The following is a 20,165-nucleotide window of genomic DNA, read 5'->3' on the forward strand; positions in this document are numbered from 1 at the left end:
AAAAAAAAAAAAAAAAAAAAAAAAAAAAAAAAGAAAACTGAATCCCAACCAGTCCCTCTAAAAAACTTGACCTATTCACAATCTTGTTCATTTTTAAGGACTGCACATATTCACACTGCTCAGCTACAGTGTACTTACAAAACAACAAACAAAGTGATCTCTTAAAAACATGACAGATTTCATCATATCTCCTGTAGTTCTATTCTCTTTGCATGGATTTTAAGGTCTCACATGACCTGACCATCAGCCCTATGTCCAGGACTCTCCTGCCATTCTTCACTCTACCATCCTACTGTTCTAGCTGACTCCAGCCACACAGCCTCCTTGCTGTTCTCAAACATACCAACATACCACACATAGCTGCCTTGGCACTTACTGAAATCTCAGCTTGAAATGTTCTTCTCCTAAAGACCCGCATGTCTAGTTCATAATTTCATTTAACATCCAATCAGACCACCTTGTCAGAGAAGAACCCTAACTACTTAACACATTAGGAATTCACTTATTTACCATCTATCTCCAGATATAACAAAAACTCCAGGAGGAGAGAGACGTCGTTTTAAAATTTCTTCATCTCCAGTGTCAGACAGTAGTTGCTTAAGAAATCTGGGTGAAAAAAAATAAGTATATTTAGCTTTCTAATTTATAAAATGAGTAAATAAAATGTATTCATTACTTCTAAATAAATTTGTGACAAATATAGAATGTGCCACTTCAATCTCCTTCAAGAAAGGGCAAATTCAGAGCCTGTGGGGCCGGGTCACCTAGCAAAGTGGCCTTGCCACAGGGTCAGGCTGTTCCCATGGCAGCCTAAACCCAATGAGCGGCAGAAACGATGATGCTGTATCCTCCATTTTCCCTAGCTTTCTTTGTGGGTCCCAATCACAAATCAGACATTATTTACACTCCCTAGTAAGAATTCCCTGTTAGCTGCTTCTTGGGGCAACTTTTGTAGCAAATCTGGGTAGACAAAAACTGAAGAATATACACAATCAAACATTCCACTCCAGCTTGATGCAGAGCAACTGTGCAAGGATAGCAGCTCTAGGGCTCTCCATGCAGTCGGTGATGGCTATTGTCAGAACAGCACCATAGCTCAGCTTCTCCTGCCAAATCCTACTTCATTCCTATCACTCCTACAGTGGTTGGACCTATGGCCACTCTTTAATATCTCACACACGAAATTCTGTCTCAAAATCTGCTTCCTAGAGACCCAACCCATGACACAATTAAATGTGTGCTTGTGAAAACTAAAAACAAAATGAATATCCTTGTAAAATACAAAGTGAGGATGTCTACAGATGGTTCATGATACATGTTCTTTCCTTCTATAGAAACCGTTGTATAACAATCCATTTTAGCTGGGCACAAGACCAAGCAGAATCAAACTATTTTCCCTTGCAATCAGAGGTAGCCATGAAACTACATCACAGTCAATGGGGCTTGAAGTCATATATGTAATTTCTAGGACTGGTTCTTATCAGAATTAATGTGTCCTTTCTCTGCCTTTTCCTTATTCTTCTAACAGGAATATGAACATCATTTTGAGTATTGTGGACCATGTAGATCTGGGCAATACCACAACACAGACAGGATATTCTCAAAATAAGGATTGCAACCTAAAATGGGAGCACAGAAATCAGCCTAAATTTCTGTGGGACTACCATAATAGCTAGCCCTGGATGGCTTAAACTCAATTTGTTTATTTGAAAAGAACTAAGTCCCTAGCTTCAAATCTTCAACATTTGGTGTCAGCCACAACTGCTGCCAGGGACCTGTCCACATCCCCCACCCCCCAACCCCAAGCTCCTACACCCAATACCTGCAAGTCTCTGTAAGGTGACTTCATGCAGGGTACAGACACTTCCTGACCTACCCTTACATGCATGGGAGGTCCCAAGGACACAAGAACCAGTCTACTTTATGGTCATTGGCTTGGTTTAACTCTAGCTGTCCACCTGGCTTTTCTTAATGTTATTCCTCTGTTTGGGGCCAAGCCTTGCTCTCCTCCCAGTCCCGCTTTCTTACTTTATTTAGTTCTTTCTTGCAAGTCATTTTCATATGAATCTTTATCTCAAGAACTGATTCGGCTCAGTCTGAGGACAGTGACTAGGGTTCTTCACAGTCAACAACTGTATGACATTCCAACCCTTTTTCTTTGCATATCAAGCATGATATTTTCTTAAATGAAAATGAAATTGTACAATATAAATTATGCAACTTGTATTTGTCATTTAAAGTATGTCTTGGGTCATATTTGTTGACAACTGTTTCATGTGTGTATGTGTAGAGATACATATATATATTAAATGTAGATATAAAGTATCATTCTTCTAGGTCCGTAAATACTTGAATGTTTAAAGGTCTGAAATATATTAATATATGTATATTTAATCATCACATTAGCATATTTAGGCATTTTAGACTGAGATATATATGATTTTTATCAAAAATGTTTTTCCTTTGAATCATGTGATTCAATGAGGAAGAAAATAATTGATGCTGAACATGGTAGTAGCCTACAGAGAAACCCTGTCTCAGAAAAAAAATGTATAAAAGTCTTTCCCAAAGTATGTTTATAAGGAATTCCTTTTGTTTTTGTCTTGAAATACAACTATATTTTATTATAGAAGTCTATAAGTACTTTGTGAATGTCTAAGAATTAATATAACTGTCAATAAACATCAGAAATTTCAAGTGAAGCAGGGGCTTGTGACAGGGCCTTACTATTAAATTAATCACATGGGTCCTCAAGCCCTGTATCCTCTTGCCTCTGTCTCTGAATGGTGGAATTACAGGCCTGTGGCATCATCAGCAGAAATGTCATTACTCCCACATCAACCCTACCGGTGTACAGTCAGCACTGTAGTGTGCTTATAGTTCTAGATACTCAGGAGGCCAAGGCAAGAAGATGGCTTGAGCCTAAGAGTTTGAGACCCATTTCAAAAACGGATTAGCAAACAAGAATACAGACATATTTAGAACATAATTTAAAGTACAATAATAAAATGACCTTTTATTGGAGGAGAGATCTAGTAGTAGATAATGGGATTATTAATAAAGCAGTATAACATGTCCACATTGATGCAGAAAATTAAACAGACAACCTTCAATCATCATGAATGCCATGACTTCTTTTTTTTCCCCTCACAAGCTAGATTTGGTGTAATATTTTACAACAGCCATGGGTCCCTCCAAGTGTACTCCTTGGTTGGTGGTTTAGACCCTGGGAGCTCTGGTTGGTTGATATTGTTGTTCTTCCTATGGAGTTGCAAACCCCTTCAGCTCCTTCAGTCCTTTCTCTAACTCCTCCATTGGGGATCCCATGATCAGTTCAATGGTTAGCTGCAAGCATCTACCTCTGTATATGTCAGGCTCTGGCAGAGCCTCTCAGGAGACAGCTAGCTATATCAGGCTCCATATGTAGCAGAGGATGGCCTTGATGGGCATCAATGGGAGAAGAAGCCCTTAGTTCTGTGAAGGCTCGATGCCCCAGTGTAGGGGAATGTGAGGGCAGGGAGGCAGAAGGTGGTGGGTGGTGGGGGTACACCCTCGTAGAAGCAGGAGGAGGGGGACTAGGATAAGGGGTTTATTGTGTGTGTGTGTGTGTGTGTGTGGGGAATTGGGAAAGGAGATAACACTTGAAATGTAAGTAAATAAAATATCCAATAAAAAATAGACACACACACACAAAGTTAATAGATTCAATTTGGCTAATAAGATTTGCACTTGGGCTAACAATTTAAAAATAAATAAATACACATGAGTGCAGAAAAAAATTTACAACAGCAGAAAACAAACCCAAGTACTAAACACTACAACCCAGGGAAGAGGACGTGCAGAGGCTACAGGCACAAACTAAGTCTTTACAGTTGACTGCTGAACTGGCTATGACCTTGCTGTGTTAGTGACAGGACTAGCAACTGTTGTATCTGGAGATGTTATACTCCTGCACCAGGACCTACTTGCAGCAAAAGACATCGGACACGTTTTATCTTCACACAAGAGGCTACTCCTAGTGTTCAGTGATCACAATGAGCAGAGGTGGAACTTCGGGTGGCCTCACTGGCTTTTCCCAAACTGCCTGAGCATCTGAGGCCAGAGCTCATTTGGAAGCTGGAAGAACTTTCTTTCGCAGGTTTCATCTAATCTCAAGATGGAGACTGCTGGAAGCAAGAAGGGGAACACAGAAGAACAGAGGGAAGAAGTGGAATATCAGATGCCTAGTCAATCAAGCACATCTTCTGCCAACACTAAAGCAACTGGGAAAAAACAAAAAAGTCCAAGAAAGATAACGGTTGTAAACCAAAGGAGAAAAAAAGCACAAGATACTGAGACACCAGGGCACACTTGCAGGAAGCCTGAGTTGAAGAATGTTACTGACTCAGCCAAAGAGGCCAGGCTGAAGATATCTCAAAAAAAAAAAAAAAAAAAGAAGACTGAACTGAGGGTAGAGTCTCAGGTAACAGTTCCCCTGGAAATCATCACTGTACCAGAGTTGCAGATACTGCCCTCACTGATCCTCTTCTGCTCTATGAGGAAGTTAGCACCACCATTGTGACATCTGCTTCTGAGGCAGTGCTGACTTCTTGGGCCAGAATTGCAGCCAATGCTAAGAAGTCTGAGACAGTGCTGTCCAATGCAACAATGAAGACCTATGGGGAAATATGGTGTGTGGTTCATGGGACAAACCTTCCTGGGAACTCAAGTGGTCGGGTTTGGCTTCGGTTCCATGCTGGACAAGCCTGGGTACCTGAGAAGAAAGGGAAAGCGACTGCCCTCTTTCCTGCTTCCGGCCTGCACATTTCCACCCCCATACCTGGAGGACACAACATATTGTGCCCCGAGTGTGTTCATTAGAACAAGGTCTTAACTATGAGCCTCGAAGGATAAAGGACCGATCTCTTAAGTTTGAGCTAGCTGCTGACATCACTCACTTTTGTGGCGTGATCAACAGGGAGCGCAGCTGAAACTGAGAATGACAGAAATCCACATCTATGCCTTTGAAGGTGCCTTTCTCACCCAGAAATTCTGGGATATTATAAGACTTCTTTAATCATATTAGAAAAGTTCAATGCTACATAGCAAACAGTTTGAAGGACCAATAACCTGGAATATTATAGTTTTTGAAATTCCTAAGATGAGGCAGCAAGATACAGACACAATGCTGGTAAACTGAGAAATAGGCAGGTCAGATGTGGGGGAGAATTACTTTGGTGGTGTTTTTCCTATTAGTGCACTGCCGAAGGAATGTATCCAATCTAGTTATTAAATGTTCACTGTCTGTGGTAATTGCTATTATGCTGAAAGCAATTACTCAGTCTGGAACTGGAGATACAAAGGGCTGGTTGTCGTTTTAGCAGAAGTTAGATAATTCCTGGGTTTGTAGGGATGTGCCCTATTCCTTAATCAGCAAGCACATTTACAACATCAAAACACTCCTCCTGTTTCCAATTCATCCTAAAAACACAAAAACAAAGACTGGAGAGATAGCTTAGCAGTTAAGAACACTTGCTGCTTGTACTGGCTAATTTTTATGTCAACTTGACACAAGCTAGAGTCACTTTGGAAAAGGGAACCTCAATTGAGAAAATGCTTCCATCGGATTGACCTGTGGGCAAGCCTGTGATATATTTTCCTAATTACTGATTGATGTTCAGGGCTTAGCCATTGAGGGTGTGGCACCCCAGGGCTGGTGGTCCTGGGTTCTATAAAAAAGGAAGTTGAGCAAGTCATGGGGGGAACAAGCCAGTAAGCAGCACTGCTCTATGGCCTCTGCATCAGTTTCTGCCCTGACTTCTCTTTGGTGATGGAGTGTGATGCAGAAGTATAAGATTAAATAAACCCTTTATTCCCAAGTTATTAATCACCATGAAACAATAGAAACCCAAATGAAGATACTGCCCTAGCAGAAGTCCTGAGTTTGTTTCCCAGGACCCACTTGGCAGTTCACAACTGCCTTTAACTCTAGTCCCAGGGAATCTCACATCTTTTGGCCGCCTTGGGCACTGCACAAATGTGTTGCATAGACATACATATTGTAGGTAAAACACTCACAGTCGTTAAAAACAACAAAACTTCGGAAAATTAAGATGAAAAATAATACTGTTGGAACGTGGTCCAAGAATGGGGTCCAGTGAGGAAATACCTGAGTGCTTGTGAGAAAATGTCAAGAATCTTGTGACCTTGGTGTCCTTAAAAACAGAGACTCGCTCTTAGATCATGGTTTTGCGCCCCTCCAGGTGTAATGGAGAGGAGTGAGTTTACTTCAGACTATGCATTACAGCTGGCTATTGCTAGTTGTTTATAGGCCTCTGCAGAAAAACATGTTTTTGTCAGATGTAGCTTGTCCCTATGATTGTATGCTTTACTAATATGACTCCTCTCAACTCTTGGAGTATAAACTGGCCGATACTCTGAATAATATTGTCTACTGCATAAGACTTGAGTCCATCTTGTTTATAGGCTCCATTCTTCCAGAGCCTCTTCTAGAAGCTCTTATCTACACTGCCTCCAGAGCAGTGATAAATACACATTCCCATGTGGAAAAAACAGAGAAAACATATGCAGATAGTCCCCAAATTACAACGTGATCTGTACAGAATTTGGTTAAGAAAAGCTTTTGCTTCAACAAATACAAATAAATAAAATGTAAGCATTATCATTAGTACCTTGGCTTAGGTTGAACACTCCAAACTTAGGTGCAAGTAATGAATATGGAGAAATCACATGTCTGTTAACAAGGCATGTTAAAATCTTTTGTGTGTGTATGTGTTATTTCTGAGAAACGATTGTATTTTGTAACCCAGGCTAGTCTGAAGCCTATAATTCTCCTATGTACTGGGACTGTCAGAATATATGTGAAATCTGGGACATTGAATTTTCTTAAATGGATTCATATAATATGTGCCATTTTGTGCCTCACTTATTTTACTTAGTAAGATGTCTTTAAAGTTTACTTATTGTTACATGTGTCAGCATTTAGTTTCCTTTTACAACAGAGGAGAATATGATTGTATGTGTATACTAATGGGTGTATAGGGTCATTCATGGATGGGCATTTCAGTTATTTCATCCTGCTGGCTGTTGTGACTAGTGCTGCTGTATACACTGATGCATAACATATCTGAATCCTAGGGTTCTACTTTTTGGCCATGAGGGAACTCCATTATTCTACACAGAGGAAGCAGCAAGAGTACAGGCCATGAGTCAACCTGTCTGGTGTGTCTAAGCAACAGCAAGAAGGTAGTTAAAGAGAAGCAGGACACCTAGATTGGTAAGAAGGAAGTAGGTGGTAGGAGAACTGGTTTTGTGTAGTAAGGGAACTGAAGAGCCATAGGGGGTTATATAAACAGTGGGCTGATCTATATCTACACCCCCAATTCATTGAACCCCAGCCTTTTCACCATCTGATATAAATTACCTTTTTAATGAATTGAGAAGAGTATGAGACAGGGGTAATAAGCCTGATGATCGAATTCTATGGCTTTCTTTTCTCAGTTCTTGTCCCTGCACTGATAGCTTTCTCTCAGGCCGTTTCCCTGCTGCTACACTGAATATAGGTATCCTTTGGCAATGAATTTCAGCCCTCTTCCACTTAACTTTCATGACTCCAAACACCCTTAGATGTATTATCATAACCTAAGATCCAAATTAAAATTTTATTTCTTTATCTAAGCTGACATTTTTTTTTCAGAGTTTGTAGTTTCATTTCTTTCTTTCTTTTTTTTTTTTTTGTTATTTTTGAGACAAGTTCTTAATATATAGCTCTACCTGGTCTGGTCTGGAACTTAAAGAGATCTACCTGTCTCTGCCTTTTGAGTGCTGTAATTACACAAGTGTGTCACCATGCCAGGCAGGCAAAAAAAAATTAAATAAGAGGAACCAGAAGGCATAACAATCAGCAATAATAACAACTATCACCATTTAAAAATGGGTCTGGACTCTAAGCACTGAAGAAAAGCACTTCAAATATGTTTCAATACTTGATGGTCTTCTTAATAATCCCAAGAAGTACGCTTTACCAGTTCAGCAATGTAAGTGAAGTTAATACTTTCAGAAGTAACTTTCTTATACTGCAAGTAATTCATAAAATTAGGTTTTACCACAAAGCCAAATTCTTCTGGGACAAAGCAGTACTATATCATTTTTCAATTACTCTCAAATCTCAATCTTTCCAAGTCTTCTTCGGGTTCACAAACTTAGAAGACAATTCAAGGTCAACATTAACTGGAACTCTTGGTCTCTGTGTTAAAGAACATTTATTTTTCTTAGAATCTTAAAGCTGGACAGAAGCCAGTTGGCTCTAGGGCTGCAGGCACATCTCTATAATCCAATCTAGACAGATGGGTATTTTCTATTTTTAATGACATCCAGGAAAGAAAATTCTTGTCTACTAAATTTAGATTGTGAGCCAAAGGAAGGAAGCATATCTAATTTTAATCTGCATTATAGCTACACCTTCACATGCATCCTGAACATTATTGTCACAACTAAAATTACACTTACTAACTACAATCCAAAAATAAAGCTGGTCACTAGAAAGGAGTTCCCCTGGACTCTCCAACTGACAAGAGAACACAATAGTTCTCGTCCAAAGCACAATAGAGCTCACCTGGAAACAACTGTTCCTGCTACCGAAAAACTCACTTCCCACAAATAAAAGACAGTGCCCAGTATAGTGTAACCAGACTTAAAAATTAATACCAAGCCAGGCATATTATTTTTCTAATGTGATGTAGATGTTTAATCCCAAGCACTTGGGAGGCAAGTGGATCTTTCTGAGTTCCAGGCCAGCCTAGTCTACATAGCTAGTTCCAGGCTGGCCAGAGCTATACAGTGAGACCCTAGTCTTAGTCTTCTATTGTGCTAAAACACCCTGATAACAGCAGCTTGGAGAGGGCAGGGTTTACTTTGCTAATACATCCTTATTACAGTCCATCACTGAGGGAAGCCAGGGTTTGGAACTCTAGGCAGAAGGTGATGTGATAAGAGAGACCATGAAGGAGTACTTACTGGCTTGCTCCCCATGGCTTGACCAGTCTGCTTTCATTAGCATTCAGGACCAACAGTCCAGTGGGGGAACTGCTAGATCCTCCCAAATTGACCATCAATCAAGAAAATGCACCACAGGCTTGCCCACAGGCCAATGTGGTGTGGACATTTTACAACTGAAGTGTTCTGTCTTCAAAAACGAGTCTTGGCAGCTGGGTGGTGGTGATACATACCTTTAATCTCAGCACTCAGGAAGTGGAGGCAGGCTGATCTTTGAGTTCAAGGCCAGCCTGGTCTACAGAGTGGGTTCCAGGACAGCTACGGTTACACGAGAAACCCTGTCTCAAAAAAACCAACACAAAACAACAAAACAAAAAACCCCAAACAAAACAACAACGCCCCCCCCCACACACACACCATGACTTTAGCTGTGTCAAGATGACATAAAAACTAGCAGAGATACTGTCTCAAAAACAAAACAATGAACAAATGTTAACTCTAAATCTTAATAATAAAGCTAATATATGTGCCATAAATTAACACTTTGATGGCCAGTCTTTATTCTTGTTTCTATTTTTAATTAGCTTTAATTAAAATACTTAATTAGACATTTCCCAGGATAATCAAATGCACTTATTTTGATAAGTTTGTGAAATAGTTAACACCATGGGCTTTCAGTGTTCTCTGAGCATCTAGGAAAGGTTTCAGTAACGAGAGGCTTCAGTAACTGTAGATGCTGGCAAATTGGGAAGCCTATTCTAAATATTTAAGAAAAATTCACCCTTATACTTTTGTTGCTCTAGAACTACTTCTGGTATGAAAATCTCTTTAGTCAGGGTTCTCTAGAGGGACAGAACTGGTAGAATGAATATGAATACATACATACATACACACACACACACACACGCACAGTGTTCTAAAAAATTAAATATATAAATAGAGGCAATATGCTTGGAGAAATTGGCCAGGCAAGATCAACAATGAATCCACTTACTGAGGCACATGAGTCAGACTCATGGGGCAGAAAGGAGAATGGCAACAGTTTTGCTGGGAGTACAGAGGAATGAGTGTTTCATGATATAGCCCAGGTTAGCTCTCAGTCTCCCAAGTAGCTGGAACTACAGTCATGTGTCATAGTTGGCAGAAGTTCTTTAATAGGTAGTTTTTCATTTCATAATGGAAAGTTCTAGAGATACACAGATGGTAGCAATGTATTCTAAATATGCTTTCAGTATATTATATACTATACCACTCACTCAGAAATGGTCAAGTGAGTAAAATCTGTCTTTAGCCACAATAAAAAGTTTTTTGTTTTTGTTTTTTTTTTTTTTTTGGCATGAGATGCTGGAAGTCAAAGTCAGAGGCTTGAACATACTAGACCATTTCCCACTAATTTGTACTACCAGCCCGCAATAATTTAAGTTTGTAGTGAGACAAAAATTTGTCCTGGCTTGTTTGCACTATAGAACTTAAGAAGCCAAAGCCTTTCTGAAGTTGCACCTCAAGTCACTAGGAAAAATGGCACTACATTGTCACTGGGCCAAACCCTCTTCACTAAGATTCACATGTTGAAGTCCTAACCCTCAGCACCCCAGAGTATGGAAGTAGTATGGGTGTTTAAGGAGGTAATTAGGCTACAGTGAGACCGTTAAGTTTGTTGTACACTAACATGAATGTACCGTAAGATGAGAAAACAAAGGCTGATAAGCAGCCTCTCTGGACCTGAAAACCAAGAGAGGGATAGCTCTGGAGAAGCATGCCAAGACCTCAGCTTGGGGAGTGCTAGAAAGCCTGCTGGTTTGTGTAAGGTGCCCACGCTATGCTATTTTATTATGGCAGAATATTCACAACTTCAGAATTTTGGTTTTGTTTCAGAGACAGGGTCTCAAACTGTACCTTAGGGGGATAGCCTTAAAACTCCTGGCAGTCTTTTTGCTTCAGTCTTTCAGGCACTGGGATTACAGGAATTGTTTCAGATTAATCATAGCAAATGCCTGTCTCATCTTCTTCTGGAGGCCAGAGCAGACTTCACTAATGTTTCTGACTTGTTCCACTCTTGAAAGTTGTCATCTTGACAACCCAATGGGAAATTTTGCAGCTGCCCCCAGCCAAGGTCCAGATTCCTCTGTCACACTTAGCCAGCATGCTTTTCACCTTTGGGTTGTTACATGCCTTCTGCAAACAGTTTAGAATACAACTGAAATCTTTAGTTTCCAGTCACAGCCCCACTGTATGGTTCTTGTCTGTCACTGGTTTACCAGCATCTGAAAACCCCAGTCAAACTTAGGTGACTTCATATTGATAAATAAACAACAGATGCTTTTGATTACCCTTTATTTGTTCCTAGGATGACTCGTCTGTGCAAAGTAGACTTTAGGTTGCTAGTCCAGACTCCTAGGGCCAGCATGTTCTGAGGACAGCAGTTTTCAGTTCTATTTTCTGAATTCTACTTGAGTGTACACCTTGGTGATATCATTGTACCTGCCTTCAGGGGCCTGGTCGTTAGAGATAGGTGGTGTGTAATGTGGCCCTTCTTTCTCAAAGGGGAATAGGCTGGTGTCAGGCTTTGGAGCTCTGTAGAGTCAAGTTTCAGCTCTTCCAGGGCTTCCTGTCCAGCACAGCTTTGATGGAATCCCTTTCCAGCTCCTGCTGCTTATACAGTGCCTACCTCTTCAGAGAAGAGCTCTGTTCACTCTTCTCTAATACTCCTCCTAAGGTCGCTGTCTTGATTTATCCAAGAACCTCACAGGGGTAATAAAATCTTCAATAGGAATCAGTTCTTGGGTGGCTTTCCCAGTTTTCAGGCGATCCTTTGCTGCTTGTTCCTTTCTGGGGTCTACCTTCTTCTTTCATAGAGGTTCTGCTCTCATAAGAATAAACTCCCAGCAGGACGTGGTGCAAGCCTTTAATCCCAGCACTTGGGAGGCAGAGGTAGGTGAATTTCTGAGTTCGAGGCCAGCCTGGTCTACAAAGTGAGTTCCAGGACAGCCAGGGCTACACAGAGAAACCCTGTCTCAAAAAACAAAACAAAACAAAACAAAACAAAACAAAACAAAACAAAAAGAACGAGCTCCCAAAAGGCAGTAAGGAAGCTCTCTGGTGGGTGTGTCTGTCCTGTGTCTGGCAGGTTCCAGCAATACAGCTGAGAGGCAGCAGAGCCCGTGCAGCACACAGCATCACAGCGGTAGCCTTTGCTTTTCACTCCACCCGCAGGCAGGCAGCTTCCTGGAGCGCAGCCCTTGGAGGTCAGACCTGAGGTACTTGGGTAGTTTCTGACAGGCCTCTGCCCAGAACTCGAAACTCACCAGTCTGGGATTCAGAGAGGTGGGCCAGCTTTGTTTTTAAAAATGGTTTGTTTTGAAGTGTGTGTGTGTGTACACACATATGAGTGCAGGTACTGACAGAGATCAGAATTTGACATAGGAATTATGAGGCTAAAATTATAGGAGTTTATGAGGTGTCTCATGCCTGGGAAGGAACCAAACTTCTGGGCTTCTGCAAGGGCAGTATGGCCGCTAAACCAATGAGCCTCCTCTCCAGCCCTTAGCTCAGGCTTTAAAATCCAAGTAACTTAATAACCTCCCAAAAGATTTTACTTTAATTCTAGCTGTCAGATCTCAGCAACTAAAGAAAACAAATGAAACCCACAAATTCTGAAAAGCAGAAAAATTTAATAGTGTATTTAACTGAGGGAGGAAATCTAAGAGCATTTTCTTCTGTAAGCTACTAGTTACGGATGACACAAAAGTTAAATTATTCCTAAATAAAACATTTCCAAATTCACAGGGTGTGGTGGCACACGCCTTTAGTCTCAGCACTTTGAACACTGAGGCATGTGGATCTTTGATTTCCAGGACAGTCAGAGCTACATGGAGAGACCCTGGCTCAATAAAACCAAACCAAACCAACCAACCAACCAACCAACCAACGATTCAAACTAACCACTAAGCTTACATTTCCTCAATGTTAGGAAGGCTTCTGAAACATGGTGGCTTCTAAGAGCATGAACTCCAGTCATATTATGTTGAATTAAACTCACCAGTTTATAATTCTGAAAAATATTGCAAAGTAATCTCCTAAACAGAAGCACTGACATTAAAGTCTGGTAAAGACGAGCAATAAATTCAAGTTATCAAAGTTAAATTCATATATACTACAACGGTTCTGTTGGTATAATTCCAAAAATCTGAATCATAATTCACCTAGTTTTGTAAATTCTATTTTGTATTATTTATTTATATTTTTTTGTTTGTGTGTGCATGCACACATATGTGAGTGCCATGGCACATATGTCAGGTTAGAGGTAAACCTGCAGGATTCAGTTCTCCTTCTCTCTGGGTCCTGAGGATTGAACTCTGGTCATCGTGTTCGGTAGCAAATGCCTTTAGCCACTGAACCATATGACCAGACTTTGATTATTTAACCCCTTTCTTCAACTCCAAGCCTGGAGCTAAAGGGCCTACTGAGCTAAATCTCCAACCTGCCAAGTTATTTAAGAGATCTGTTTTGTGGGCTAAAGAGATGGCTCAGTGGTTAAGAGCAATGGCTACACTTCCAGAGGACCTGCACCAGCACTTCCAAGGTAGCTCAAGCTGGGTGTAATTCCAGTCCCAGGAAATGTGACACCCTCTTTGGGCTTCCTTGGGCATCTGCACCCATATGTATGTGCACACTCACTCCTATCTCCCACAAACACACGAATGTACTCACACACACAGTAAATAAATAAAACCCTTTGAAAATATTTAAGACCCATAGTTTCAATTCATTAGTTTCATTTTATTTTTAATCCCAACATCTCTCCCCACTAATAATAACCCATTGCAAAAGAAGTAAATGAGAATTCAAAACTGAAAAAGGGCCAGAGACATGGCTCAACTGGTTAAGGCACTTGATACACAAACCTGAGGATCTGGATTCAAGCCCAAGAACTCACATCAAGAAGGAAGGACAGAGGTCAGGCTGTCCTCTGACCTCCACCTGTGGCACTGCTCTCCCCCCAAATAATAAAGGTTTTAATAAAACTAGAAGAACTACAAAGAACTACAGCTGAAACTAGTCTTTCCTTTAAAAACTTCAATATAAACCCAAGTATGTTTGAACTTAATTCAAGTCATCTAGTTGGCCTTAGTTAATCCAAAGTTTTTTCAGATAGAGTCTGTCCTCATAGGAAAGGACAAAGAGAATAAAAACTTTTTGTTTTGCTTAAATTACTGTCTTTTTATAGACATGTCTCCCTACATAGCCTAGGCTGGTCTCCAAATCTTAATCTTTCTGCTTCAGCCTCTTAGGTGCTGGGATTCTAGGTGTAGACTGAGAGTATACAACTTAAACATATACAGTATGGTGGTAACAACATAGTCTAAAGTACAGGACTGAAAGATGAGCTCATTACACAATATGTGACTATGTATAGGCCATTTGTCCTCATAGAAAGCACACTGGATCAAAGCTGAAAAAAAGGCAAATGCAAAGTCAACAATCCTACAATTTTCCAAGATGTAAACTGTACATAGCTTAACCAGGCAACGTGCTTAACAACCATTGAAGAAAAAAGGCAGGTCAAGTGTGGTAGCACATGCTGAAATATCAGCACTTTGGAAGAAGCAGCAGGAGGATCAAAAATTAAGTTATCCTCAGATACAGTTTAAGGCTAGCCTAGGGATGCTTTCGTAATACCCATACACTGCTTTCAGATGAGGGAGAATCAGCAGTTAAAGGCCAGCTTTGGCTACATTAGACTGTCTCAAAAAACAAAACATTAATTAACCAGTTAGACAAACAGATGCACATGGACACAGACACAGAGACACAGAGACACACAGAAGCAGATCATTCAATCCATTTCTGTGCTGGAAGATGGCACATGCCTGTAATCTTAGTTGGAAAGTAAAGACAGAAGGGTCATCTTCAGCTGCATAGCAAGCTCAGACCTTGGTTACACAGTAAGTTCAGTACAGTCTAAACTACATACTCTAAAACAGTAATAGAAAAAAAGAAAAAGAAAGAACAAGACAAGGAACACTCCACATATGGCTGAACCAAAAATGAATGAGACCAACTAAACTACAATTTCCAAATGCTACAATAACAACCAGATAGAAGTTCATTTTAATTTTAAGATTAAAAAACAATGTCCCAGTTCACTGTTCTGCCAACACATCCAGGGCTGGCATAGGAAAGAACTCCAGAAAAGCCCTAAGATATCCTGGGTTAAAAACCTGAAACTGAGTGTGTGGGAGCCCCAAAGCTAGGGGGCAAGACTCCCATATGCAATCTACACAGTGAGAAAATGCTGGAGCCCTATCTGTGCAAGTTCCTTTCAACACACTGCTCAAGAGTGGAAGAAGTGTCAGAAGACGGAACACTTGACAAGATTAGAGGAAACAGATGCTGGAGCCCACATACTGCCTCTTTCCTCCAGCCAGGTGGGGAAAGTCCTCTAATCTTTACAATGTCTTGCTTCAGTAGTAAAGAATGATACCTCCTAATGATGACAATCCTGAAGGCTATTCCAGTCTCACCTAATAAAGCTTAAAAGTATGATGCTGAGGATCAAAATATATCTAAATAATTTAGCGGGATTCCAAGGAGAGAAAATGTAAAGAAATATGTAAGATGGTGAGGCTAAGGCACTGATCTCTGAGAATCTTCTGGTTTTTTGAATGAAAGCAGCACCCATAGATTCATATATTTGAGTGCTTGGTCCTCAGTTGGAACTGTTTGGAAGGATTAGGAGATGTGGCCTTGTTGGAGGAGGTGTATGACTGGTTTCAAAAGTCAATGAAGTTTCATTCCCAATTAGCTCCATCTCCTGTTCTCAGATAAGGATGTGAGCTCCTTGTTTTTTGAGAAAATCAACAAGATAGACAAACCCTTAGCCAGACTAACTAGAGGGCACAGGGACAGTATCCTAATTAACAAAATCAGAAATGAAAAGGGAGACATAATAACAGAACCTCAGGAAATCCAAACATCATCAGATCCTACTGCAAAAGGCTGTATTCAACAAAACTGGAAAACCTGGACAAAATGGACAATTTCCTAGACAGATACCATGTACCAAAGTTAAATCAGGATCAGATCAATGATCTAAACAGTCCCATATTCCCTAAAGAAATAGAAGCAGTCATTAATAGTCTCCCAACCAAAAAAAAAAAAAAGCCCAGGAACAGATGGGTTTAGTGCAGAGTTTTATCAGACCTTCAAAGTAGACCTAATTCCTGCTTGTGGACGTTGTACATCGTGGTGCGCACTAGGCTCCGCACCACGATGTACAACGTCCACAAGCAGAATTGGAAAGGAAGAAGCTAAAATATCACTATTTGCAGATGATATATAGTATATATAAGTGACCCCAAAAATTCCACCAGAAAACTCCTAAACCTCATAAATAGCTTGAGTGCAGTAGCTGGATATAAAATTAACCTGCTTGTGGACGTTGTACATCGTGGTGCGCACTAGGCTCCGCACCACGATGTACAACGTCCACAAGCAGCTAAAATATCACTATTTGCAGATGATATGATAGTATATATAAGTGTCCCTAAAAATTCCACCAGAAAACTCCTAAACCTCATAAACAGCTTCAGTGCAGTAGCTGGACATAAAATTAACTCAAACAAGTCAATGGCCTTTCTCTACACAAAGAATAAACAGGCTGACAAAGAAATTAGGGAAACAACACCCTTCATAATAGTCACAAATAAAATACTTGATGTGACTCTAACTAAGGAAGTGAAAGATCTGTATGATAAGGACTTCAAGTTTCTAAAGAAAGAAATTGAAGATCTCAGAAGATGGAAAGATCTCCCAGGCTCATGGATTGGCAGGATTAATAAAGTAAAAATAGCTATCCTGCCGAAAGCAATCTACAGATTCAATGCAATGCCCATCAAAATTCCAACTCAATTCTTCACACAGTTAGAAAGGGCAATTTGCAAATTCATCTGGAACAACAAAAAACCTAGGATAGCAAAACCTATTCTCAACAATAAAAGAACCTCTTGGGGAATCACTATGCCTGACCTCAAGCTGTACTACAGAGCAATTGCGATAAAAACCGCATGGTACTGGTACAGTGACAGACAGTAGATCAACGGAATAGAATTAAAAACCCAGAAATGAATCCACACACCTATGGTCACTTCGTCTTTGACAAAGGAACTAAAACCATCCAGTGGAAAAAAGACAGCATTTTCAACAAATGGTGCTGGCTCAACAAATGGTGGTGGTTATCATGTAGAAGGATGCAAATTGATCCATTCTTATCTCCTTGTACAAAGCTCAAGTCTTATTGGATCAAGGAAATCCACATAAAACCAGAGACACTGAAACAACAACAACAACATCTTCTTCTTCTTCCTCTTCCTCTTCCTTCTCCTTCATTTTTTTAAAAATGAGTTGCCTTAGTCATGATGTCTTATCAGAGCAACAGAAAGTAACTATGACAAAAGTTGGTAGCAGGGAGTTGGCTATTGCCATACATATATATGTAAGTATGTATGTATGTATACACACACACACATTACAGCCTGAGGCAAAAGAGCATCAGGAGATGTAATGCAGCAGAGGTCTATGCTAAAAATGTAAGGAAAGGCATGATGGGAAATGGAATAGGAATGGTGCCCTGGGGTGGGGTGGGGAGCAGACCCCACGCAGGTAATCCTGCAACAATGAAAGAAAAAGGCCCAAGGTATTTTCTCTTCCAAAAAGCAACTACAAAGGAAAGTTTAGGTCAATGTAATTCAAAGAGGAGACAGGACTCCATCTAAAGTAGACAACTTGATAGCTTTGGAGTCATGAAGGATACAAGAGAAAAGTTTTGGAATCTTTTTCAGATGTTACAGAGAGCCTCTGAGGCCAGGCATGTGTCAAGAGCATCCAGGCCCTGAGAGGCCACTTTGTGAAGCTATGAAAGCGAAGCTTGGATTCACTGGAGACCTCAAGCAAGATGTTAGAGGTGCCAGAGCCATGAGATGTCTGTCAAGGAGAGCTGCAGGCAGAGAGTGGAACCAGAATAAGAGAGAAAAATGTATTTCAGTCAGCAAAGCTTGAAGGGCAGAACTATAAGCTCCCTGACATCAGACACAGAGCTACAGGATTTGAAATTTGTCTTGTTGTATTTCATTCTTGCTTTGGTCCAGTATTTCCTAGCTATATCTCAACTCCTCCCTTTTGGAATGGTAATGTATATTCAGTGCCATTATATGTTAAAATTATGTAATTTCTTTTAAATTTTTATTTTACAGGGGTTACAATTAAGAGATTGCCTTGAGCTGAGCGGTGGTGGCGTACGCCTTTAATTCCAGCACTTGGGAGGCAAAGGCAGGCAGATTTCTGAGTTCGAGGCCAGCCTGGTCTACAAAGTGAGTTCCAGGAGAGCCAGCAGGGCTATACAGAGAAACCCCGTCACGAAAAACCAAAAATAAATAAATAAATAAATAAATAAAAGAGATTGCCTTGAGTCTCAGAAAAAGCCGTTGGACTTTGAAACTGTTGAGACTGTGAAATACTATGGAGACTTTTAAATGCATTTTGCATGATAATATGGCTATAAGCTTATGGGGGCCAAGGAATGGAATATGATGATTTGAAGAAGACTAGCTCTCATGGGTTCATTTATCTGAATGCTTGGTCCCTGGTTGATGGAACTGTTTGGGAAGAATTTTGAGGATTGGCCAAGTTAAAGAAGTATATTACTGAGAGTGGGCTTTGAAGTTTCAGAAGCCCATGCCATTACCAGTTAGCTATTTCCTTCTTGTCGATAAGCACATAAGCTCTCAGCTACTGCTTTGGCACCATTTCTCCCTGCTGCCATGCTAGTTATAAACTCTTAACCCTGGAACCATGAGCCCCAAATAAAACACTTTTTTTTTTTTTTAATAACTTGCCATGGTCATGGTGTCTCATCATGGCAATAGAAAAGTAACTAAAACACACTCTACAAGCATCTCAAACAAAAATTACATAAGGTAGCCTAAGAAATAAAGATGAGAAAAAGCTAACAACGTAGAATTGTCATTGAAATAGTTATTATATTGCCAGGAATGCTGGTACACACCTGACACTTAGAAGGCCTTTAGGTAGGAGGACTGTGGGACTCCTCTTTCACTTTGCCTTCATGCTTCCTGGTCATGAGGTAAGCAGCTTTGCTATAACACATAATCACACCATATGTTGTCAGCCCTAAGAGGGACAGGTGACCATAGACTGAAATAAGCAAACCTGTGAGCAGGGAAACAAACAAAAACCCTTTGGTCTTTTTAACCTAGTTATCATCTCAGCTATTTATCATAGGGACAGAGTACACTGATGGACATTTTCTTTCACAAAGAGGTACCTGGCATTAGAGTGAAGTGTTTCCACAACAGCTGCCAGGCTTACGAAGATCCGTGCACCACTCCTTTTGCTTAGTCTGTGGTGAAGATGACTATTTCAAAGCCGACTGCAGTAGAAGGAAACTCACAGCTAGCAATATGGAAGCTATAAAAGGTTGTGGAACACTTTGGAAAACCTGGGATGTGACAGAAAGCAGGGCCACAAGGTGACTGGGCGTATGTACTTGCAGGGTTCTCAGAACAGACAGACACACTAGAAGGAATTCACTCATATAACACTGTCTGAGAAATCTTCGATCAGCAGTCAGCAAACTAGAGACCTGAAAGAGCCAATAGGTATGGCACTAATCCAATCTGAAGACAAAAAAAAAAAAAAAAAAAAAAGGAGAGCTGATGGGGTAATAATCTAAGGGCCAAAAACAGGCTTAAGAGCCAAGGTTTTGGACTGAATCCAAATTCAGGATTCAGGCAGGAGTTATACCTGACTTTAATTCTGTTTAAGTCTTCAAATAATTAACTGAGGGTATGAGTTTTACGATCTACTCATGCAAATGCTCACTTCAAAGGCCAGGCATAATATCACAATCTGGTATTCCCACTCCTAGAGAGGAAGAGACCGGAAGGAAGATGGCCACAAGGTCAAGGACAGCCTAGAACTGATACTGAATTCCAGGTCCTCTAGGATATACAATACTCTGTCTCAAAAAGCAAGCAAGCAAACAAAATAAAAAAGATTTAATCCAGCCGGGCGTGGTGGCGCACGCCTTTAATCCCAGCACTCGGGAGGCAGAGGCAGGCGGATTTCTGAGTTCGAGGCCAGCCTGGTCTACA

The 20,165-nt window shown here is 40.5% G+C and overlaps 1 protein-coding gene and 2 pseudogenes across 4 annotated transcripts in view; 1 reads left to right on the forward strand and 2 right to left on the reverse strand.

The window, feature by feature from the left end:
• The window catches only part of Scai (suppressor of cancer cell invasion), a 110,915-nt gene that overhangs the window by 77,058 nt on the left and 13,692 nt on the right, over nt 1-20,165 (reverse strand). For 3 of the 4 annotated variants that reach the window (XR_003835591.1, XM_021149052.2, XM_029472852.1), the window contains exon 3: nt 511-606. The exons of the other annotated variant lie outside the window; for it this stretch is intronic. Coding sequence is in view for 2 of the 3 variants with exons in the window: in XM_021149052.2 (XP_021004711.1) it covers nt 511-606 (96 nt within the window). In the remaining variant the exon portion in view is untranslated. The remainder of the gene's footprint in view (nt 1-510; nt 607-20,165) is intronic. 4 annotated transcript variants of the gene reach the window in all.
• On the forward strand, nt 4,157-4,893 carry LOC110283657 (annotated as a pseudogene).
• Nucleotides 11,427-20,165, reverse strand: part of LOC110289301 — a 9,613-nt pseudogene continuing 874 nt past the window's right edge.

Source organism: Mus caroli, chromosome 2 (genome assembly GCF_900094665.2).
Source record: "Mus caroli chromosome 2, CAROLI_EIJ_v1.1, whole genome shotgun sequence".
NCBI lineage: Eukaryota > Metazoa > Chordata > Mammalia > Rodentia > Muridae > Mus > Mus caroli.